This window comes from Mobula birostris, chromosome 2 (assembly GCF_030028105.1).
Source record: "Mobula birostris isolate sMobBir1 chromosome 2, sMobBir1.hap1, whole genome shotgun sequence".
In the NCBI taxonomy this organism is placed as follows: domain Eukaryota; kingdom Metazoa; phylum Chordata; class Chondrichthyes; order Myliobatiformes; family Myliobatidae; genus Mobula; species Mobula birostris.
This window is the reverse complement of record NC_092371.1, coordinates 43,658,107-43,681,171: the sequence shown is the minus strand read 5'-3', so window position 1 is coordinate 43,681,171 and position 23,065 is coordinate 43,658,107. Positions and strand designations below refer to the sequence as shown.

Sequence of the window (23,065 nt, the reverse complement as noted above, 5' to 3'; positions counted from 1 at the left end):
AAGACCCTGTATAAGCCAGAGGAATAGTGCTACCTCAAACTTCAAGCAGCACACATACTGTACTTGCCTTGGACAACTGGTGGCCAAGTTACTGGGTATATTTAGGGTGGAGATTGTAGGCTCCTGATTAGCAAGGGTGTCAAAGATTGTGGAGAGAATGCAGGAGAACAGAGTTAAAATGGAAAGATAAGTCAGACACGATTGAATAGTGGAGCAGACTCGAAGGGCTGAATGGCATAATTCTGTTCCTATGTCTTGTGGTCCTACTATTAGAAAACTGCATTGAAATATAGAACCATCTACAATGTCCTTAGAGGACAATTCTCCCACTACAATTCCCACCTTCATAGCCTACAAAAGTGAAAAGGAAAATATAGCAAAAAGCAATACGTCATCCAGAAGGTTAGTGTGGAGCAAGTACAGAATAGAGGAGATGGCGTTATTCGTAAAGAGAATTGCAAAGAGGGAAGAGAGTCATATTTATGGATGACACTCAATATAAAGTTATGAACTTTCAAATACGGCGAAGCCTGAGGTGACAGCAAGAAAGTACAAATTTAAGTGTTTATTGAAGGTTCAGGGTAAGGATCTAAGATTGCACAGCACACAAGGGTTTAAAAAATAAAGACAAGAATTATGGCAGAAGGTTAAACAGGGAAAGTGAAAATAGAGGTAAAAAATGGAAACAGTGCCAAATGGACACAGAAAATGCATTTTACCTGATAGCATTTGTATGTAAATTCAAGAAGCTGCAAAGGTGAGATTAAAAATATACATGTAGAAATATTCTGCAAAGGAATACACAAGTATCTGACGTTATATGTTAAAACGATGGCCACTGCACTTACAGAATACACGTATTCATGTAATGGATGTTACCATGGCAACTGTATAAATACCTGTACCATTAAAACTGTTGTTCAACTTGGCATATGTACCACGAACCACTTGCTCATACATCTGGGATCCCATGGTTTTCACGCTCTCTCTAATCATGATGCCTTGGGCTTGCACCATAAATAGATAAGTATTTACTGAAAAAGAAAAAGGAATAATGAAAAAAGGCTCCAGTTTGCAGAAGTCTAATTACTGTGATCAGCAAGTACCTTTAGTAATATCCTCGATCTTTAAATTAATCAAATAAATCAGAAAATGCAAACACTAATGTTAATAATTTTTTTAAAATCAGATGTTGCAGATTCAAAATTCAGATATCACACTCCTGGTCTCAGATTGATGAGTTGCAGAGAACGGGAAAAGCTTCACTTTACCAAACAGACTTCATGTTCTAATTGCATGATAGTAAAGGAGACAATCTGGAGCTGCTAAGCAGAGATACAGATAAGTAGCTCAAGAGGCTTCAGATACAGTAAAATTACTACACAATTCTGCTTAAAAAAAACAATGATATATCTGACCACTCTCAGCCTTCCCATCTGTGGTCATTTTGTGAGGAGATCGATAGAAGACTGATTTAAAAAATCATAACAGATCAGAACTGGCAGTGAGGCTCAAAGGTCCTCTTTTACTACACTTAACAGTTCACACTGCAAGCCTAAAATGAAAATAGTATAGCCTTTCTCCAAGTAGCTGATAGACTCTGGTGTCACAATGTAATGATCTTTTTTTCAACAAGCATATAGTGCTTTCTCGGTGTATATGACGAATATTTCAACTCTCCTTGGGCTTCCAGCCAGGTACATGTAACGATTATAACTGACGTTTCGATGATAAACTCTGCTATCTTCCCTGATGAAAACAGCAGTTTGTCATTGAAACATCAGTTATAATAGATAACTGTACCCAGCTGGAAGCCCAAGAAGAGTTTAATTATGCTTTATGTTTGAAAAGCTGAATATTTATCAAATATACATAACTTTTATTGTAATACATGTTTTTAGACTGGTAAGATTGTATAATGATTGAAAATATGGTCAAATGAATTCGGTTTTTGACACCTTCAAACTTGAGAAATAGGTTTCTAAGTTTCCTGTAACATCATTCTGACAAATAACATCCACTTAAAAGATTATGCATTGCCCAACTCCATAAACAAACTGATGCAGTAAAACAAATAATGAATACAACTTATGGTAAAGACCATTGGCCGAGTCTCAGCCAGACTGCTGTTGGATTCTGAGCATCAGAAGTAAGGTTAAGTGGTGTAAAAAGAAAAACAAAAGTGGATTTTTTTGGGACCATAGGAAGAGAATGGTGTCAAAACTTGGCATTTTTGGTATAGATAAAGGGTTTCCACTGGGGGGCATGCCAGTAACCAGAGGTTAGAGATTTACAATAATCTCAAAATATTCAGGGAGAGAATTAAAAAAAATCTCAAAAATAAACAGCAAATCACAATCTAGAACACTGTCAGAAATAACTGCAGAGAGATTCAATGGATATTTACCTGAAAAAGAGAAAATTTTCAGCACTAGGGCAAAATTAGTGGAGTGCAATTAATTGGATTGTTCAAATAGTAAGTCTTTTACCTCGATTGGTGCTGTACAAGGGTGATCTTTAGAAGCAGCTTAAATTAATGTTGAGGGATATGTCAGTTTGCTAAAACAGTAAACATAAGTCTAGGCCGAGAACTACAGGTGAGATAGAAAGCTAAGCACTATTGATTAACTGGATTTATATACATTCCTTTTCATTCACCAGAATTTTGTATGCCACCTTCACAATACCATCTATTAAAAATGTCTGTCCATTACAGTGTTAACTTTAACCCTTACTGCAGTTTAGTAGTTCATTATTAGTACTACATTCTGATCTTCCTTGACAGCTTTCGCATTTCTCTAATCCAGAGTCTACAATTCTTCCTGGTTTTTACCAGGCTAAGGTAATTTAATAAAATACAATTCATGGATCGAGCTTGATTAGCTCACTTGGAGTTTAACAAATAAACTGGTTGAGGGAGAGGAGCTAAATCTGTTATAAACAACTTATTGTTTCCAAATGGTTCAGCTTGAACAATGTCCGTGTTTATAATATGTGCGTGTGCATATTAAAAATTACAAGATGCATATAACTTGTGATATGATTAGAGTTTTCCCCCATGTATGCTCAACAATTAATCACCATATATGACTCATTTTCAAGCTGGTGGGAAATTTCACAAAATAAAATTGAAAATTTATGACTTCAGATTAAAATCTATCACGTGGCAGGAGTGAGTTGTATCAAAAAGCTAAAACACCTTCTGTAAATTTTCAAGTGTGGTAATCAGGTAAAACCTTACTGTTAATGAAACAAAAATTGTGTATGAAAACAAATGAACTACTATTAGACGAAGCATTTTTTCTACCAATTTGTATTTCTTAATTATTACTCAATGTGGAATACTTTTGAAGATCACGAGAAAGTGAAAGATTCCATGCAGAGCACAGAGATTTTCAACAGAGATATCAATTTGAGTTAAGAACTTTAATATCAGAATGTGGACTGACCTGAGGACTTTGTGTCATCTCATTGCTTTACAATTATAAATGTTCTTTTTCCACATATAATACAACTTATCAAATTTCTAGAAAATAGTAAACTTGAGGTAGTACACCAAAATATTGACAATAAACAAATTCTAAACAAATAAATTTACATTTTTATTCAGTAACTGAATATAAATATTCCCACACTTTAAGCATTTCCATCAATTTTTCCTAATCAAGGGGTAGCGGAGGTATAATTTGTCCATCTGTGCTGATCATCCCATCCTTGACTAAGCTGTTCCACCATGAACACGATCTGTTATGAGTCAACATGATGCTTTCAGATCAGGTCATGCATAACACATACCTCCGCCGCACCACTCAGGTATGTTTCTAGGGTACAGGGGCTAGCGACCCTTGTGTCTGTTTTGTCTTCTATCGCTGCGCAGCAGTGAACTATCTGATTGGCCTATCAGAGTTCTCTTTGGGAACTAGTTGACTTGACTGGCATTTCTGATCTGGCTATTGTTCACGATCGCACTTAATAAAATGCTATTTCCCCATATCCTTTCAGAGCAAATGCATGACCAAGTAAATTCAAGTTTTCTAGTGAATAAGCAGTACTTTAAATTTAATCTTTACATTAACAAAAATAAAAGATCAAGTAACCTTTCCATTAGCTAATATCACTAATTAAGACATGCAGTATATAAAATAGCTTCTTACATTGCTAGTTAAGCTTTTGAGCATAAAAATATCAAAATTACATGTTTTTGATGTCAACATCCTTGTTTACTATTTTTATATTATGTGCCACACCCTAATGAGCTCATTATCTGTATTCAGACTGGTAAAAATCACAAAGTTAGCTCTATATTTCTAATACCTGTAATTTTGAAAGAGGTCATTCAAGTGTTAACTAATTTTTAAGAAGTACTTTTCAGTTTCCTGAGTGAGGAAACAGGCTACTTTGCACATATATATCAAGTTCTGCACATGTTGCTCACTATATTTTGATTTTGTTGATGCTACAGGACAATGATGGGTTTTAGTCTCCTCCCACTATTATCTTTGCCACTACTACTGAAATTGTTTTAACTATTCAGAATTTGATTCCCCAGGAAGCAAGTAAATTATATTACAACACAGTTTAACACATGTACAATGGATTTGCCAGCAGTTGAAAAAATTTGGAAGTCCATCTTCAATTTTGTAACTTTGCAACTTACAGACCATCCTCTGAACAGGTTTCATCCAGTTACCTCTAGGGTAAAGTATCAAATTCATTGTTGGCTTCTAGTATCATGATAGATTAGAAACCTATCTGAGCAAAGGCAGGTCAGAATTTGAGAATGCTGCAGTAGGAAATTCACTCCTGAATTAAGCTGTTTCTACCATTGACAAAGAACATCAGGAGCATGACCAGAATGGAGTCCACATGCCTGGACAAGGGCAACTCCACACAATAATTTCCCATACCAAAACATCATGACAAGGCAGACCATCCAGCCCCTAAACATCATCCGTCTCGCTATTGATAACTAGAAACTTAACACAAATCAAAACTTGTTTTATTCAATGTCTGCAGAAATTTTTATTCCTTGTAGTGAAAGGCTGTAAAGTAAAAGGAAAATTATGGTATTAATAACTGAATTGTGCTAAAAATTATCAGGCAATATATCACTGTTCCTACAAGACTAAAATTGCATTTAGTGACCACTAATAACTTCAAAAATATCCAAATGGTTCAGACGTGTACAGACTGAGGAGATAGTTAGGCATTGATTCCATAAAGAACCAGTGAGCAATATTGAACATCACTCCCTTCTCAACTTCTGTGCCCAGAACTTGGCAGCATAAATAAGTGGAATACACTGAAGTTAACAATGCTGAAAGTTAATCTACATGTTTAATGTGGTCTAAATATTAATTTTAAATATTTACACCTTTCAAATCCTGCAAAATATCTCTGAGCAGAGGAAGAATGGAAGAGGCCTTGGCACCTCTATTGTTAGAGGGGCAACATGGTTAGACCATCTGCAGGGTAGGGATGAATAGGACAAAGGGAATCTCTTTGATAGGGTGAGGCAAGGGGTCATCCAAGCTATTCCAATTATGGAAATGACTTGTTAATAGATTGAGAGCAACGAAAGTCAGTAAACAAAGTGAAGCAGCAATTCATAAGTATTTTCCCAGTCTTCCTGTGCATTTTCTCTACATTTGGAAACCAATGATCAGAGTTTACTACTGCTTGTCGCATTAATTCTACATCCAACTCTAACTTGTAGATCTGTGACCTCCCATGCAAGCTTGGGGAACAGCAACAATTTCAGATAATATCATTTCTCCTGCTTGTATTCTGGCCAGGTTCTGGGTGAAGTTATCCATCTGTAATATGAAGTCAGATTACCATCTTATCCACTGGGCATTTTCAACGTTCTTCTTTCAGATTCAACAACAGTGAACTGCATTTTCGCATCTTTACATCCCTCTTATTGGCTTGTAGAGTAATGCAATGGGTGACAGATGACACATATTGTTCAAAATAGAAAATGTTCTGCATAATTCACAAACTCTACCTGTGAGTTTTTGTGTTGACTTTAAGTGAAGGTGTCTGATGTAATGAAGTCAGTAAAAGGTGACTGCTTTTGGTTTGTTTATAAAGGAAGTAAAGGGCTGAGGCAAACACGAGGAAATCTGCAGGTTCTCAGCCTGAAACGTCGACTGTACCTCTTCCTAGAGATGCTGCCTGGCCTGCTGCATCACCAGCAACTTTTATGTGTGTTGCTTAAAGGGCTGAGGCTTTTGTTAAAGCAAATAAATGACTCTTGCATGTTTTATTCACAAAATCCTGGTCTTTTTAAAAAAGGATAAAGGCAAGATTAATCAGGAAAAGTCCAGTAATCATGATTTCTGAAAATTGTCAGTGACTTCAAGCAGCACAAATACTGCATTTAACAAAACAATGCAGCAAGGAGGAAACTGGAGAGAAAATTAAGTTTTACTCACTTAATAAATGCTAACAAATTTATCTCCCAAAGTAGTTTCCTTAGAATCAAAATAAATCCCTCCGTGTTCCTTCAACTCATTCTCCACATCTTCCCATTTCCTTTTTGGTTATGGTCATCTGACATTCAGGTGAAAGCAATTTGTCATTTCCTTCAGCATCAATGTCTGGCACTTCGTGCATGTACTGTTTGGAAGCTGTGAAATAGGAAACCAGTCATGCTCACTTGGCACAGAGTGCATCCAACTCAGTTGGCTCATACCAACTCAAGGTCAATCTGAAATTGTCTTAATCCAGGATAGGAATTTTTCGGTTGTGCAGGTCAAGAACTGCAGAATGAAAACCAAACCAATGTAGCACTCCAAATAAGAATATTACAGAAATGACGGTTTCTCTTAGGCAGATGACTTTACATATGAACACAGAAATTATACGCAGCTAACATATGTAGATAGTGATCACTTGGATAAGCTACCTCAAATCTGCTTCAAGATGCTATAAACATCTAGAAATTTTGAAAAATTACCTTTGTATTGCTATAAAATTATAATTAAACAAGATGGTTTCCTGTACATATATTAGCACGACCAAGTCCACCTGTATGACACTAAACACTTCTTGGGCTTCCAGCTAGGTACAGGTATCGATTTTAGCCTGTAAAAATTGATACCTAGCCCGGATGGAAGCCTGAGAAGAGTTTACTTGTCATATACAGTAGGAAAGCACTAGATCCTTTTTCCATTTGCATGGTTTTCAAAACAGCTTTGCAAATTAGTGTGTTTCCGCCCTCTCCCTTCAACCATGTGCTCAGCCAAACTAGGGAGCAAACTTCCTATTAGCTGGAATCTCATGTCAACAATCACAAAGACTTGTCCATATGAGTTGCAGAAATCACCCAGTTTTGTTATCTGTGGAACAGAAAACGATGAGGGAAATAAAATGTAAGTTATTCATTACAAATAAATAGAGATGAGATAGTACATCAGATTGAAGAGATTGAATTTCCTATCTCCAATAATCTAAGTTTACCGTAGGGAGAATGGAGGAGAAATTTCTTTATTATACAATTTGTGAAGGAGATGGAATATTTTGCCAAAAGGATTGTTTAGGATTGAACATTGCTTGACACCCAAGGTGAATGTGATCCATGAAAGAGTGATGGTGTAGTGATTAAAAGACCAAATTCCAATCTAGATGCCCGAAATCACAAACTAGGAATAAGACTTCAAATTCCAGCATTGTATCTGGTCCAGTTTATCTCAAGAATGTCTTCATCAGAGCATACCAGGTAGTATTAAACTGATGTCCTGCTACACCTGCTCCAAAATACTACAAATGCTGAAAATTGTGAAATAAAGCAGAAAATGCTGAAAATACATTCTAAGTCAAGACACTTACAGAGAGAGAGAAAAACTAAATATTTCAACTATATTCTGAATGAAAGTCACAACTCTGAAATATTAATTGTATTTCTCTCTCCAAAAATGTTGCCCAACCTGCAGTATACTTCAGCCTTTTTTATGTTATTACTTTATGATAATGTGGAATAAATAATGCTTTACACAAGTCTTATCTTGAGCCAACATTCATAAAATACCTGGTCATTTTTCCTTTTAATTTTTTCCCAAATTCATTCACAATTTTGGCCACTTTTCTAAAGTTGCTCATTTTTATTCATCTGTCCCACCTAGTCCAGGCAGAGTCTGTGGAAATGACTGTCAATGTTATATAATTTCTTACAAAAAGGTCATTGACCTGAAATAATACTTTTCTCTTCAAAGGTGCTGCCTGACCTACTGAATTTCTTGAATCCATTGATTTTTTTGAGCCTTTCACCTCATAAATTTGCCTTGTATGCCTTCTTTAAAATAGTTTAATGACTGATTGTTTGCCCAAGGAGTTTCCCTTCACAGGATCAAGGACATGGAGAAAGATGAAGTGTTTAAAAGAGGTAAGTCTCAGTACTTGATGAGTTTCCTTGAACAGACACTAAGGGTACGTCCACACTACGCCGGATAATTTTGAAAACGAAGCTTTTTCTCTTCGTTTTGCCCTCCCGTCCACACTGAGCCGGCGTTTTCAGCTCCCGAAAGCGGAGATTTTCAAAAACACTCTCCAGAGTGAATAAATCTGAAAACGCTAAATATCCGGCGTAGTGTGTACAGGGTAAACGGAGAGATTTAAAAACGTTGTCATGACAACACAACAATGCTTTTTTCTGTGTTACGTACCCCGTAACTGGGTTGCCAAACCAGCAGAAATGGATCACTCAGTTGGAGTCTGGATTACTAGAACTAAGAAAGTTTTATTAAAGAAACAAGCAACACAGTACTCTAATCAAAAGGATAATGAATGCAACAGTTCAGCAATGATAAACATACATGTACACAGAATTAAGATAACAGGATCAATCAAGCTCTATCGTTGTCTAGGGGTAAATGACCAGTTTCAAAGTGACGCAAAGTTCAGTTCAATTTAGTTCAGTTCGCAGTAATCGCTGCCGTGGGCGATGGACAGTGGGGGGAAGGAGAGAGAGGGCAAAACGAATGAATATTCAAAACGGCTTCCACACACAGACCTTCGCAGTCAGCTTTTGGGCGAGTCCTTTGTGATGTCATCTGAGGTCACCGACTGTGACCCCTCTGTATCCAGATACGATCGTTTCTCTGCGGTGAACCCGGCACCCAGGCAAGGGTGGACACACACCAGGTTCCCACCAATTGTGTCTTTCCACCCTGTGCGTCTATGGCCTTGTCCCGCAAACGGCCTTCCAAAACTTCCCACCGACTTGTGAGAGACGCACCGCTTCCAGGGTCTCGTTACCTCGGGTGTCGTGTGTCCTGCCTTAGCGAACCTGTCCCTTTTTAACCCCCTGCTGGGGTATCACCTGTCCATCACTTCAAACAGTTTAGGGTTCAAAGGGGGAGCCGCTCTTGACAGCTCTCCTTCCATTACTCTCTCCCGTCCCTTCATTAACATCTCCAAATGCTGCTCCATTGTTTTCCTTATCTCTCTCTCTCTCTCTCCTGAAGACAGGCGGCAGACCAACTGCTGATCCCACTGGTGCCAGCACAGGACAGCTAACATCTTAACCTATGTGTATTCTTGTCATATCTGCTTCTGCTTGGTACTGCGCAAGCTGTTATAACGTGCAGTCGGTGTGAACAGCGTGAGAGTTAAATTGTAAAGTGAGCTTTTTTGACTATTTAAAAATGCTGTCATGACATGCCGGAACAGATTGCCGCAGCACGGCATATCGTTGTTTTCTTGAACGCAACCCCCACATAACCTAACAAGACGGCAACGAGACTGAAGCCAGAAGGGTTAGAAATGTACTCACCAAATACTTTGACCCATAGCTTACTGAATAAATACGTATACTCACTTTGCCCTATTTTCTGTCCTTGCTTGTATGCAGGTGGTTTACCTATTTATGCAAGTACTTCTCTGGCAATAGATGTGTAACAGCCTAATGTAACATTGTATGGAAATACAAGATAACACTGATGCAGTCATTTAACAAAGTGCTTTATTAATGCAACAGAGTTAGTCAGTTTTTCAATGTTCGTCGTCAGCTGGGTCATACTGTCCGTGAACTCCCTGTCGGTTGCCTCCATATGCTCCAGTACTTGTTTTTTTTATATAGTTTTAAGTCCTCCTGCGCGAGAGACAAGAGCAATTCCTTTAAAGTTTTTCTACTCTGTAACTGGACAAACACGCACCAAGTATAATCGTTTTCTCTTTGCTTGTTTTCTGTGTCCTGCGCATGCCCAGTAGGAGGAGATTTGCCCAAATATCCGCCTAATGTGGACGGAGATATTTTGAAAAACGCTTAGTGCGTACGCCTGTCGTTTTTACTCGAAACCGGCGTTTTCAAAATTATCCGGCGTAGTGTGGACATAGCCTAAGAGACACATTTTCGAAATGTTAGTTAATCAATGATTAGCTAATTTAGCTGATTAGCGGCAGCCAATGAAAAATAGTAAGGGTCAGATGGAGTGGCCATTGTCGGAGTGGGGGAGCTGAGGCTTTGGCATGAATAAGCGGAGTTAGAAGCCCTGGTGTGCAGAGTCAGATCAGCACTTAAGAGAGGCATCAATGAGAAAGCAACACACATCAAAGTTGCTGGTGAACGCAGCAGGCCAGGCAGCATCTCTAGGAAGAGGTACAGTTGACGTTTCCGGCTGAGACCCTTCATCAGGGCTAACCAAGGGTCTTGGCCCGAAACATCGACTGTACCTCTTCTTAGTGATGCTGCCTGGCCTGCTGCGTTCACCAGCAACTTTGATGTGTGTTGCTTGAATTTCCAGCATCTGCAGAATTCCTCGTGTTTACGTTTTTAAATTCAATGAGAAAGCACAGGTAAGAACAGACAAGGTTTTATTTTGTTGTTGATCTTGGTCCTTGATTCAGTACAGGGTTTCCCAATAGCCATTCTCTCACTTACAGGTATACACCTTTTCAGGAGCAGCTGCAGTGATCCCTCTCTGGCACTGTGAGGCTCAGAAGGAAAGGGTACACCCAATCAGCATGATAGTCACAGGATATTGATAGTGCCAGGGGAGGGGGTTGGGGCAGGTAGGAGATGGTGGCTACAGAAGAGATGCCAGGACGTAGTGTGTTACCTCACAGATGTTAGGGTCAAAGATGTTTGAATTGGCTGCAGAAAGTTCATGAAGGGGACAGTAAACAGCTAGAGATCGTGCACCAGTGAGAGAGAGATCTACTTTTCCATCCAGGATTATTTAAATTTGAGTGGAATTTAGGAGAGCTAAATCAGTGAGGGGATGGGTACTCGAAACATAACGAAACATGTAAAACTAGAGATCAGAACAGCCACATTTACAGTAAAAATGTAGATAGGATCACTGCTTCAATTTGTGTCTATTCTAATGCATGTAGTTTAAGAGGTAAAGTGAACAAACTGAGGATGAAGATTGCCTCTAGGGACTGGAGCATTGTGGCCATAATAGAAGTGTGGCTGAGAGAAGAACAGGACAGGCAGCTTAGTGTTCCAGGATATTGATGCTTTCGTTGTAGCAGAAGAACAAGTGAGAATGGAGGAGGTGTTGTCTTTCTAATAAGGGAGGAGATAACAGTGTTACTTCAGAGTGCATTCTTGATGGATTATCTTACAAGGCATTTGAGTGGAATTCAGAATTACAACAGGCTCTAAATAGTCCGCCGGAACATGAGCAGCAGGTGTGTTGAAGTTGTGACAGCAGTATGGTAGTGCCAGTGGGAGATATCAATTTTCCCAGAACTGACTCAGAGTGCAAAGGGCTGGGTGGGACAAAGTTTGTACAGTGTGTCTAAGACAGTTTTCATGCGCATCATATAGAACCTACTCGGGAAGGCACAATTCTATTTGTTTTAAAATAGTTATGAAAAAAAATAGAACAGGTCCACAGGTTCAAGCCCTGAGCAGGAGCAGGGCCAACTTTGACAGCATTAGGCATGGATCTAGCAGGAGTTGACTGGGAGACTGTTTAAAGGCAAAGGAAAAGTTGGCAAGTGGAAGGCTTTTAAAAGCATTCAGTGAAGGGTAGACTGTTGAGGTATAGCAAGGCTCTGGGAAGGAAAAAAAAGGAAGCACATATGTATTTTAGGCAACTGGGTATGAATGAATCCCTCGATGAATACAAAAAAAAGCTTATGACCAGGCATCAGAGAGAAATATGAAGGGAAAAAAGAGAGTATGAGATGGACCTGGACCACTAAAAGGGTGACATGGAGAGATTAGGTCCTCTTAAGGATCATCAGGGCTGCCTCTCTGCAGAGCCACAGGTAATGAACAAAAGTTTTTAATATCTATTTCTCCTCTGTCTTTACCAAGGATAACAATGCCAAAGAAATTAGGGTAATGGGTAGTGAGATCTTGAAATATGTACATATCACAAGGGAGTATTTGCAACCTTGAAGCTCGTTAAGGTGGAGAAATCCCCAGAGTCTGAACAAGTGCGAGGTGGATTCAGAATTGGCTTGATGATAGGAAGTAGAGGATGATGTTGAAGGTAGATTCTCTGACTGGAGAAAGTAACTAGTTGTGTGTCCCAGGCGTCAATCCTGAGACTCTATCGTTATTTATGTACATGTTTGGATGTGAATGTACATGGCATGGTTAGCAAGTTTGCTGATGATACTAAATTAGGGCGCCTTATTAACAGCGAGGCAGGTTACAATGAATTACTAAGAGATGTTGATCAGTTAAGGAGGTAGGAAGGAAAACGGCAAATGGTTTTCAACTTGGGTAAGTGTGAGATGATCCATTTTGGACACAAAGCACAGTAGGAACTATATAGTGAATGGCAGGGCACTAATGAGAGTTGTGAAACTTGGTACAAGTGTGCTGTTTGCAGAAAGCAGCAACTTAAGTAGATAGGATGGTGAAAGTGGTTTAGCGTGCTGGCTTTCAACTTCAGCAATCAGGGCATCAAGTTTAACAGTGAAACACAATGATGCAGTTAAACAAGTAGTTGGTGAAAGTGCACTCCCAGTATTGTGTAGTTTTGGTCACCATGTTATAGGAAAGACTATATTAAGCTGGAGAGGATGCACAACACCCCTCTGCAACTAGATACTTTACTTCCTCGCCAGCAGACCACAGTCTGTGTGGACCAGAAATAATATCTTCTCACTATCTCACCTCAAGGAAGTGTGCTTAGCCCACTGCTCTACTCTCTCTACACCCAAGACTGTGTGGCTGTGTGACTCAAACACATCTACAAGTTTGCTGATGACAGTATTGTTGGCAGAATTTCAGATGATCACGACATGAAGGTGTAAGGAGCAATATCAATCAGATGGCTGAGTGGAGTCACAACAACAACTTTGCACTCAATGTCAGGAAGACCAAGGGATTAATTGTGGACTTCAGAAAGGAGAAATTGAGGGAATAAATACCAGTCCTCATCAAGAAATCAGAAGTGGAAAAGGTGAGCAGTTTTGAATTCCTGGGTGTCAACATCTCTCAAGCTCTATCTTGGGCCCGGTGTATGATGCAATTACAAAGAAGGCTAGGCAGCTGCTATATTTCCTTGGCAGTGTGAGGTGAACTGATGTCACCAAAGACACTTGCAAATTTCTACAGACGTACCGTGGAGAGCATCCTAACTGGATGCATCACTGTCTAGTACGGCAGCACCACTGCAAAGGATCAGTAAAAGCTACAGAAAGTTGTAAACTCAGCCAGCTCCATCATGGGCATTAGGCTCACCAGCATCCAGGACACCTTCAAAGGTCATGTCTCAAAAAGACACCTCCGTCATTAAGAACGCCCGTCACCCAACAACATACTCTTTCCATTGCTACCATCAAGGAGGTGTAAAGGAGCCTGAAGACACACAATCAACATTTCAGGAATACTTTTTTCCCCTCCACCATGAGATTTCTCAATGGACAATGAACCCATAAACACTTCCTCAGTATTTCCTCTCTCTTTTTGCACTAATTTAATTCATTTTTAAATATGCTTATTGTAATTTATAGTTTTTACTATATATTGCAATGTACTGCTGCCACAAAATGCCAAATTTCATGATATATACCAGCGATATTAAACCTGATTCTGATTCAGAAGAGATTTACTTCCTAGATTAGGGGGCCTCAGTTACATGGAGGATTGGCCCCTTTCAATCTTTATTCCTTAGGATGCAAAAGAATGATGGGTGACTTCAGTTGGGGGAGATAGATAGGTGACCAGTTAAAGAATGCTGCAGTACAGAAACAGGCCGTTCAGCCTATCTAATCCATGTCAACTATTATTCTGCCTTGCCCCATCAACCTGCACCCAGACTACAGGTTTCCATACCCCTACCATCCAAATTTCTCTTAAATATTGGAATCGAACCCACATCCACCACAGCTCCTCCCACATTCTCAGAACTCTCTGAATGAGAAAGTGCCCCCCATGTTCCCCTTAAACATTTCACCTTTCACTCTTAACCTCTAAGAGTTATAGTCTCACCCAACCTCAGTGAAAAAGGCCTGCTTATATTTACACTATCTATACGGTTCATAGTTTTGTGCCTCTTTAACAAATCTCCCCTCATTCTCCTACACTCTAGTGAATAAAGTCCTAACCTATTCAACCTTTCCCTATAACTCAAGTCCTGGCAACGTCTTTGTGAATTTTCTCTGCACTCTTTCAATCTTATTGGTTTATTTCCTGTAGGTAGGTGTGCATTTCTGGTCACAATAGTCCATATTAGGCCTCACCAACATTTATACAACTTCAACATAACATCCCACTCAATATTTTGATTTATGAAAGCTAAGTGTTTTTCCCCAGGATTGGAAGTGCAAAGCTAAAAAGTGTAGATACAAGTGACATTTTTTTTTAAAAATCACAGAAGGTATTGGGCAACTGAAATGGGCTGCCAGAGGAAGTGGTTGTGATGGGTACAATTACAACAGCTGAGGCATTTGGCTAGGTACATGACAGAGAGGGGCTTGGAGGGAAACGGGCCAAACGTGGGAACTAGGACTAGGAAAGAGGCTGCCATGTTTGGCATGGGCCTGTGGAATCAAAGGACATGTATCGGCGTTGTGTTACTCTTGATTCTATCCTTTTATTTCTGTGTCATCAAATTTCAAGATTGAACTCGTCTGGTAATTATCCACTGAAGTATAGTTTCTGCTTTAAGTTTGGTGGAGTCATAATTACCTTAAACCAGATTATCTATTGTAATGTTGTACTTCAGACAGTTGAATACCAAATGTTCTAATAGAATTTTCTATGCTACTACTTGCCACAAGACACACTCTCATACATACACACACACGCACACACACACAAACAGTTCTCTATGTACAAGTTCAAATTGGTTTCATGTAGAGAATACATTGAAGCCTTCATCATGGCCATATCTGAGTTAGGGCCAAAGAAGCTACACATTCCCCTTCAGAAAGGTCTGTGTAGATGAGTGTGTGCCTTTGAGAACATACCGTACATGCCCAAACAAAAAGCTGTGGAGGAACCAGGTGATTCATAGCCAGTCTGAAAATCTGTGCCAAGCAACTAGCAAGTGAGTTCTATAGACCTTCAGTCGAGGTTCCCACCTGCTTCAAAAGGGTTTTAATCATACCAGTGCCCAAGAAGAGCAGGATGAGCTGCCTCAGTAACTATCACCCAGTTGCAGTTACATTAACTGTGATGAAGTGCTTTGAGAGGTTGGTTATGACTAGAATGAACTCCTGCCTAGGCAAGGAATTGCACCTGCTGTAATTTGCCTATCACCAGAATCGGTCTACAATGGATGCAACCTCACGGCTCTCCACTCTGCCTTGGGTCACCTGGACAATAGTAATATCTACATCAGGATGCTGTTTATTGAATGCTGAGCTGTGATCAACACAATCATACCCTCGGTCTGAGTCAAATTCCAAAACCTGGGCCTCTGTACCTCCTTCTGCAACTAGAACCCTGACTTCCTCACTGGGAGGCCACAGTCCAAAACATAAAAATTAATTTGAAGGAAAAGATGGGAGCCCAAGAGATGCAAGTCTCAGTTTGTTCTTATTTTAGGCAAGACACGTACTTATCACATGGTAATGTCATAATGTATATAATTCACTTATTTTTCATTAGAACCATTTATGCTTTATTTAAACAAACAATGCACTGCTCCACACAGCACAATTTGAGGTCATTCTTATCCTCAGACATTAGGGTCTATAATGAGTCAATGTATAGCTAGGGAAATGATAGCTTCCTCCTGTTAAACTGATGAGGTAACATTTTTTATTCTTCCTTACTTCTCTTCTAATATTTGTATATCTGTGCACTTGTAATGCTACTGTGACACTAATTTCTTTTGGGATCAATAAAGTATCTATCTAATCAATATATTTACAAGATTACTCAAAAAAGACTGAAACATTAAATACACACTGTGCAGATTGAAAATAACTTCATCTCCTCACTGACAATCAACATGGGTGCATAGTACTTGATTAAGAGTAGCTTTAAACTTTAAAGCACAAAGTTCAGTAACTCAGCATGACTACAGTCCAATTTACACACCTAATAACGAATCTCAAAGGCCATTTGTACTATTAACTGTGCCTCATGTACATTAAGCAATTGGTAAATTAATCTATATATCTGTTCAAAGAGGAGCAAGAAGAGTTCAAAACCTGAAACAGAAATTTTGTTTTTGACAAAAGGTTAATATTTAAACATGATCTTTTTCTTTGTAAAATTAGTTTTTTTTAATGATCCAAAAACAATTCTACTCCACCAGTGTGCTGCTTGATGATTGGAGTAGCTGGGTTGGTGTCAGAGAAGGGCTGGCCAAGGTGTCAAAGGAGACATTTGAGATGTCAGAGGAGCAGGTTTGGGAGCGGAAGAGCTGACCTGGCTGCAGAGAGTTTTACTGCCCACTTTGTGGAAGCATCGAAGTTGGTACAGTATAACCATGGGAGATTGTCTCTGACATTTCACTTGCAATCACAAGACTCTGTTGGACAGTGATAATGTAAAATGCTCAGGCCTGTTATCCTTGTCTGGTGGAGGAACAGTCGACATGGAGCTGTGTAGTATTGGCTGCAGCGAGAACTAGGGCTCGAGCCTTGTGCTTGCCTGCTGCTGCTACAGACCAGGTGAGAGACGTGGAGTGCTACAGCATGGTGACCAAGCTCAGCTGGGGCCTAGCCTCTCCCGTAGCTGCTGCCCTCCCATGTTTGAGAGGTGGAATGAAAGACTGGATGGCATGAATCTGGACACCACCAGGAGACTGTACCATCGATTTTCGGACATTGTCATTCAGGGTCTTCGATCATATACATGTTTTTATTTTGAGAGAATATGCTTCGTTGCTCAATATTTTCAATTATGTTACTGCTATTATTGAACTTTTGCCTGCTATTGTGAATACTTTGCACCTTGACCACAGTTGAATGCTGTCTCATTCAGCCACATCTATGTAAAATAAACCCTTCAATTCAAGTTCCAATACACGCCAATCTTTGAACAACTACAGCTGAAAGGTAGTATATTCCACAAAAGGTCTGAATTTAAAATTCTTTGCAACTATCTACCCAATTAGAAATATAAAGTGCATTTCCTGGAGAAAAATGAGGATTATAAATGATAAGCGTCAAAGTGTAGTGGTAAAGAAGAGAGTTTCACTAAAGACTATAAAAGAGCAAGGGAATGCTCTGGCTGTTACTTTAGTAATTATAGGCCATTTCTGTACAAGCACCATGTATTGCTTGGGTTCCACTTACTCTTCCATTTTGTTTTAAAATTTTAGATCACCTAATCTTTATTCCAGCTCTAGAATATGAAATATTAACGTTAGTGCAAAAAACTAATTTTGCCTACCTTTTGGCAACTTTACGCTCCACTCTAAACTAGATTGCAGTCGGTACCAGTAGTAATGTTTAGAGATTCACAGCAAGTTACAAAAGGGTTGTGCAATAATGGAGCTTTCTTTTGAAAACATGGTTTTTCAGAGGACAGCATGAATCAAAATAAACTGTCAATTTATTTTTATCAGGTTTTAAAACATCTGCATCAGAATGGCACAATTTCCTAGCAACTTGCCTTCTATTGGTTTGTATTTTAGACACTTAGAACTAGAAACACAAAATCCTGCCTAATGCTCTCCTGGGCCAGATTTTCCTTTGGTTGATGTTGCACTTTTAATCCAAATTACAATGTGGGATGACAGTAACTGAATTGGGAGAATAAGTTTATCAAGGGAGTATATATAATGTAGTGACTTTATCAAGGGAGTGAGTGAGTGAGTGAGTGTATGTATGTATATATTGCGACCCACTTTCTAGCACACACGAACCGGCTCACGAAACAGCGCGCGCAGAGGGCCGGCCCCAAGAAGGGCGCCAGGCCATCTTCACCAGCAGGGGGAAAATCCCGCGCGCGGAAAGGGTCTGGGAATATGCATTCCCCACAGCAATCACGCCCCAAGGAGAGCGGGAATGGGAAGCCTTTAAAGCAGGCCGCGAAGTTTGAATAAATCTCTTTCATCACAACTCCAACTCACCGACTAGGTGTGGTTATTTTAGCACTGTGTGTAGCACACCGCTACATATACATATATAGATACATATATATACACATACATATATAATGTACAGTACAATGCCGCAGAAGTCTGAGGCATCCTAGATTTCAGATAGTATGGCCTCCACAGAACTCTAATTTCAACATCATTCAGGCTGTCTCCGATTATCTGTCGAGATAGAAGCAAGTGAGAAGCCAAAGTCTGCAGAAAAACTGTGGAAAGATGCTTGGAACAACCTCCAAGCCAATTTTTTAAATATATAAAACTGCACGATACTGTACCCAATAGAAATGATGCAGTTTTAAAGGTAAAACATGGTCACACCAAATATTGATTTGATTTAGTTTTTTTACTGCTTACTGCTCTTTCTACTAATGTTTAGTTTTCATTTCATTATTTTTGAAAACATTTTCATTTTACATAAACTTTTTTACATGCGCATAAGGCTATTGCCAATACTATATATGGATATAGCAAATTTAATAGTGAATAAAGTGATAAGATTAAGTTTTATTTCAATTATAGACAAATTAATTATTCTCTAGAAAGTTATTAACCATGAAAAACAGCTAACAAGCCTGCAGATTGCACTTTGTCTTTTATTATTATTTGTACATGATTAACAACAGAATTGATCTTACATGTAAACAAACACAAGAGTTGGAAGTAATAGTTCACTGGAGAGAAGTAGCTTAAGTCAGGAAGTGTTCTCGACAGAAACTGTATGCACAGGAGTAATTTAGAGAATTACTTTTAAATACTGTTTCATTGGTTATAAGGGTAATTGTGACTACATTATCCAATTAATAAATTACCATTGTTGATTATTAGAAAACCAGCAAATAATGCCACACTTTTTTCCTTCAAACATTAACAGAAAATTATTGAAATGAATGCTTACGTAAAGGAGTGTTGGGGTGGGCATAATCTCTGCCAAAGAAGCTATAAAGCGCCCCTTCCCTCTGCTAGCCTGCAGCCACCCTTTGGCAAATTGTAGCACCTGCTTAGCCCAACGATCAGGGTCACATGAAGCCACAGGAGTAGCTGGTCCACATCACAAATCTTGGTTACGTGACCGCGGACAGCAGGTAGACGATCTCCGCAGAGTAATGATAATGGCTGGGGTCACCCATCTTGTAAAGACACTGCCCAGAAGGCAGCAATGGCAAACCACTTCTGCAGAAAAATTTGCTAAGGACAATCATTGTCATGGAAAGACCATGATCACCCATGTCATACAACATGGCACATAACTAATGAATAAACAAGCCTATATAAAAAGTGTTGTTCCTCCACTGATTAAACTATACTCACCCCTATGCATGATTTTCATGAAATTTAATAATTTTCAAAATATTACCTTAATGGGAAATGTAATATCTGCATGAATCCCTCAAAAGATACCTCCCAAATAAGTCTTAAGCATTGTTTGCATTAAGCTAAAATTAAAATATTAATTTCCTACTCAGGGATTTAATACATAACACAAGTTTTAAAGGAAACCATTCTAAAGTAAACATGAAAATACATACAAGGGCAGTTTGCAAAAATAATATTCAGGTACAGGATGTATTGAAAGCATCAAGAACACATGGCTTTTCATCACTTATTCTGAGCTGGATGTTAGACTGCAGCAGAAAACCATCCAGTTAAGATTTTGACATGCACCTTTAAATGATGGGAAACATTCTAGGAAGTAGGAGCAACCAAATATGCCATGCCACAAACGGATGAAGGCAGATAACAGAAACTAATGTCTTGGGGTTAGAAAAATTAGTCTGCTTGGAGCTAGCACAGAATGTGGGCCAAGTGCCCTCTTCCTATGCTGAAAGAATTCATTGATTTCATAAGCAAATGCTTACTTGAGTTTTCTTGGAAGTGCAATTGCATGGCTGGGAGGTTTTAAGAAGGAAATAGAGGTTAGGGCCTCAGCAGCTGAGGAATAACTATTCATGTATGAAAGCTCAACCCAAGGGCGCAAGTATTTTAATATTGCAAGAATATGCAGAATTGAGGGACAGACTTGAATTCAAGGACGTACATTTTTTTAAAAAAGGTTGCTTATTTTTAGGGTAGTTTTGGTCACGTATCTTAGAGTTGTTGGGGGTTAGGGAGATTTACAACCCTACAAAAAGAAAAAAAGAGTTCAACTACACTCTGTCCCTTAAGACTGTAGAAAGGAGAAACAAAACTTAGTAATGAAACAGATGTGAAATCCAAATACTGACCGAAGTTGCTATTCTGTCTCAGAATCCAATAAAGCAATTTAAAAAAAACTTTTTAACGTAGTACTGAAAGAGAAAACTGTTCACTTCTGTCTCTCATAAGAATGGAACATCAGGGCCGGAAAAAAAAGTTTTTTCCAGGTTATAACTAAGATAAACTGCACTCACATGGAAGAGTACAATTAAACTAATATAGTGATGGGTTAGTTTTAGCAAAGAACAGAGCTGGGTTGGCTGCTTGTTCCTTGTGTGGTGTGTTTCTTTAACAAGATTGACCATGCAATGACAATATTACTGGGGAGCACACAAAGATTTCATTATCTCAAGAGAAAGTCATATACACCCAGACCCCGCTTAACGCTGAGGATACATTCCACGGAGGTGGAGCATTATGTAAATCAGTGCTATGCGGGGTCATTATAACATTATGTAAATGTGCATGTGTGCCTGGTTTTTAAAAAAAATCAAAGCCAAGATATATGAATACACAGTAATTCGTGGAGTAACAAACACACAAATAGGCCTCACCCGGACATCAGTGGAGCAGCAATGTATCACAGCAGTAGCAGAGGGAAGCAGGTGGTGGTCATACCTTTGAGGAGGGACTACGCTGTGGGTCCTCCTCTAACTTTGGCTTCTTCTTCAAATAGGCAACAAGATTTGACTGCCTTTTCTTAAGTTTCCTCTCATGAAGTAGTTCTCGGTAGCAGAAAATCATGTCACGAACACCTCTCTCTGACTTGCTGCTTTACTCCAGTCAGAGTCATTATTAATGAACTGGTCCATGAGTTGTGTGATCGTGGTGGTGCTAATGCTGAGGAATTCTGAGTGAGGTTTCTTGCTGGTGTTTCCTCCACATTGAAGACTAGCTCAGGAGGATAAACATCCTTTTCAATTATAGCCTTCAGTGTTCCAGGAAAATCCTGGGCTGCCTTGCTGTCTGCACTAGCTGCTTCACCAGAGATACATATACTATGGAGTTTACAGTGCTGTTTAAATCTATCAAACCAACCTCTGCTGGCTGTGAATGTTATCGATGCATCTTTCTCACCTGCTTCCAAATGCCATATCACTTGCAGTTTCACATCCATGCTAATGCTTTTCTTAAACACCTTCGATGTACTGCCCCCACTGGAAATTGAAAGCCATTTTCCAGGCATAATGGATGAAAAACAAAGAGAAATAAATTGGCAAGGGAGCAAGGACATTTCCACATACAGGGGAGAAAGAGCGTGAACTAATATGTGATTGGCATATGTAAAGCGCTCTCATTGGCTGATTGAATGTTTACTGTAGTGGCAGCTGCTCTTGAGAATTTTAAGTGTGGTTTAAAATTAACTTTTGTCATGTTTTTAAAACATCAATAAATAAATGAACAACTGCATTTTAACAGATCAGCGCTATGCAGTGTCTGAGTGTACATAACATTGCTGATGCTGATGGACAGCATGGTAGCATAGTAGTTAGCACAACACCTTTACAGTACCAGTGACCCGGGTTCAGTTTCCGCTGCTGTCTGCGAGGAGTTTGTATTCTCTCCCCGTGACATCAGGTGCTCCAGTCCAAAGGTTAGCTGGTTAACTGGTCATTGCAAGTTGTCCCATATTAGGCCAAGGTTAAAATGGATGTTACTGAGCGGTGCGATTCGAAGGGCAGGAGGGGTCTCGCCCACACTGTCACTCAATCAATCAATAAATATATAGACAATGGTAGCAGCAAGACCAAATCTCTTCAGGTGAGCCTGATTCAGATTTATTCATCATACATACAAGGAAATATACAGAGAAATGAGTTGTTTAACTAACACACCCAAGGATGTGCTGGAAGCAGCCCACAAGTGTCACCACACATTCCAGTGTCAACATAGCATGCCCCCAATGTTCAGTAGGGCACCACAAAACATAACAAGCAACAAAAATAAAACAAGCCCTATTCCTCCCACCCACCCACAGGCAGTCCTGCAACTCCAGGACAGGCTTCAACTTCTGATTGATCTCCATGCTCCAATCTGCAGTATCTACCTCTGGAATAGCTATTGGTGGGACACTGAACTCTGGGTGCCTCCTGCTCGCACAGACATCCAATCCTGGGGCCCACAGACCTGCTACAGCCCAATATCCATGGATGTCCTTCGTCACCTGTAATGTCCTTCGTCACCTGTCCACGTTGCTGATCTTCAAACAGAGTGGAGGCCTAGACTCTGGATGACCTTCACCACCTACGTCATTGGACTTGGAGTGCAGAGCAATTAGATTCCAGCTCGACTTTTAACTCCTCCTCATCCCAGTCCCTAAACCTTAACCAAACTTTAAAAAAAAACTAAGTCTGATCACAACCGCAAGAGGAAAGCAGCTTGGCACCAAGTGCATATGCTGG

The 23,065-nt window shown here is 39.5% G+C and overlaps 1 protein-coding gene across 3 annotated transcripts in view; it reads right to left on the bottom strand.

Annotated features, from left to right (window-relative positions):
* Window positions 1-23,065, bottom strand: part of LOC140186209 (beta-1,4-galactosyltransferase 5-like) — an 85,722-nt gene that overhangs the window by 43,725 nt on the left and 18,932 nt on the right. For 2 of the 3 annotated variants that reach the window (XM_072240202.1, XM_072240186.1), the window contains exon 2: window positions 900-1,034. In XM_072240202.1, coding sequence (XP_072096303.1) covers window positions 900-1,017 — 118 coding nt within the window. In that variant the 5' untranslated portion in view covers window positions 1,018-1,034. The remainder of the gene's footprint in view (window positions 1-899; window positions 1,035-23,065) is intronic. The other variant, XM_072240196.1, reaches the window with a different exon arrangement.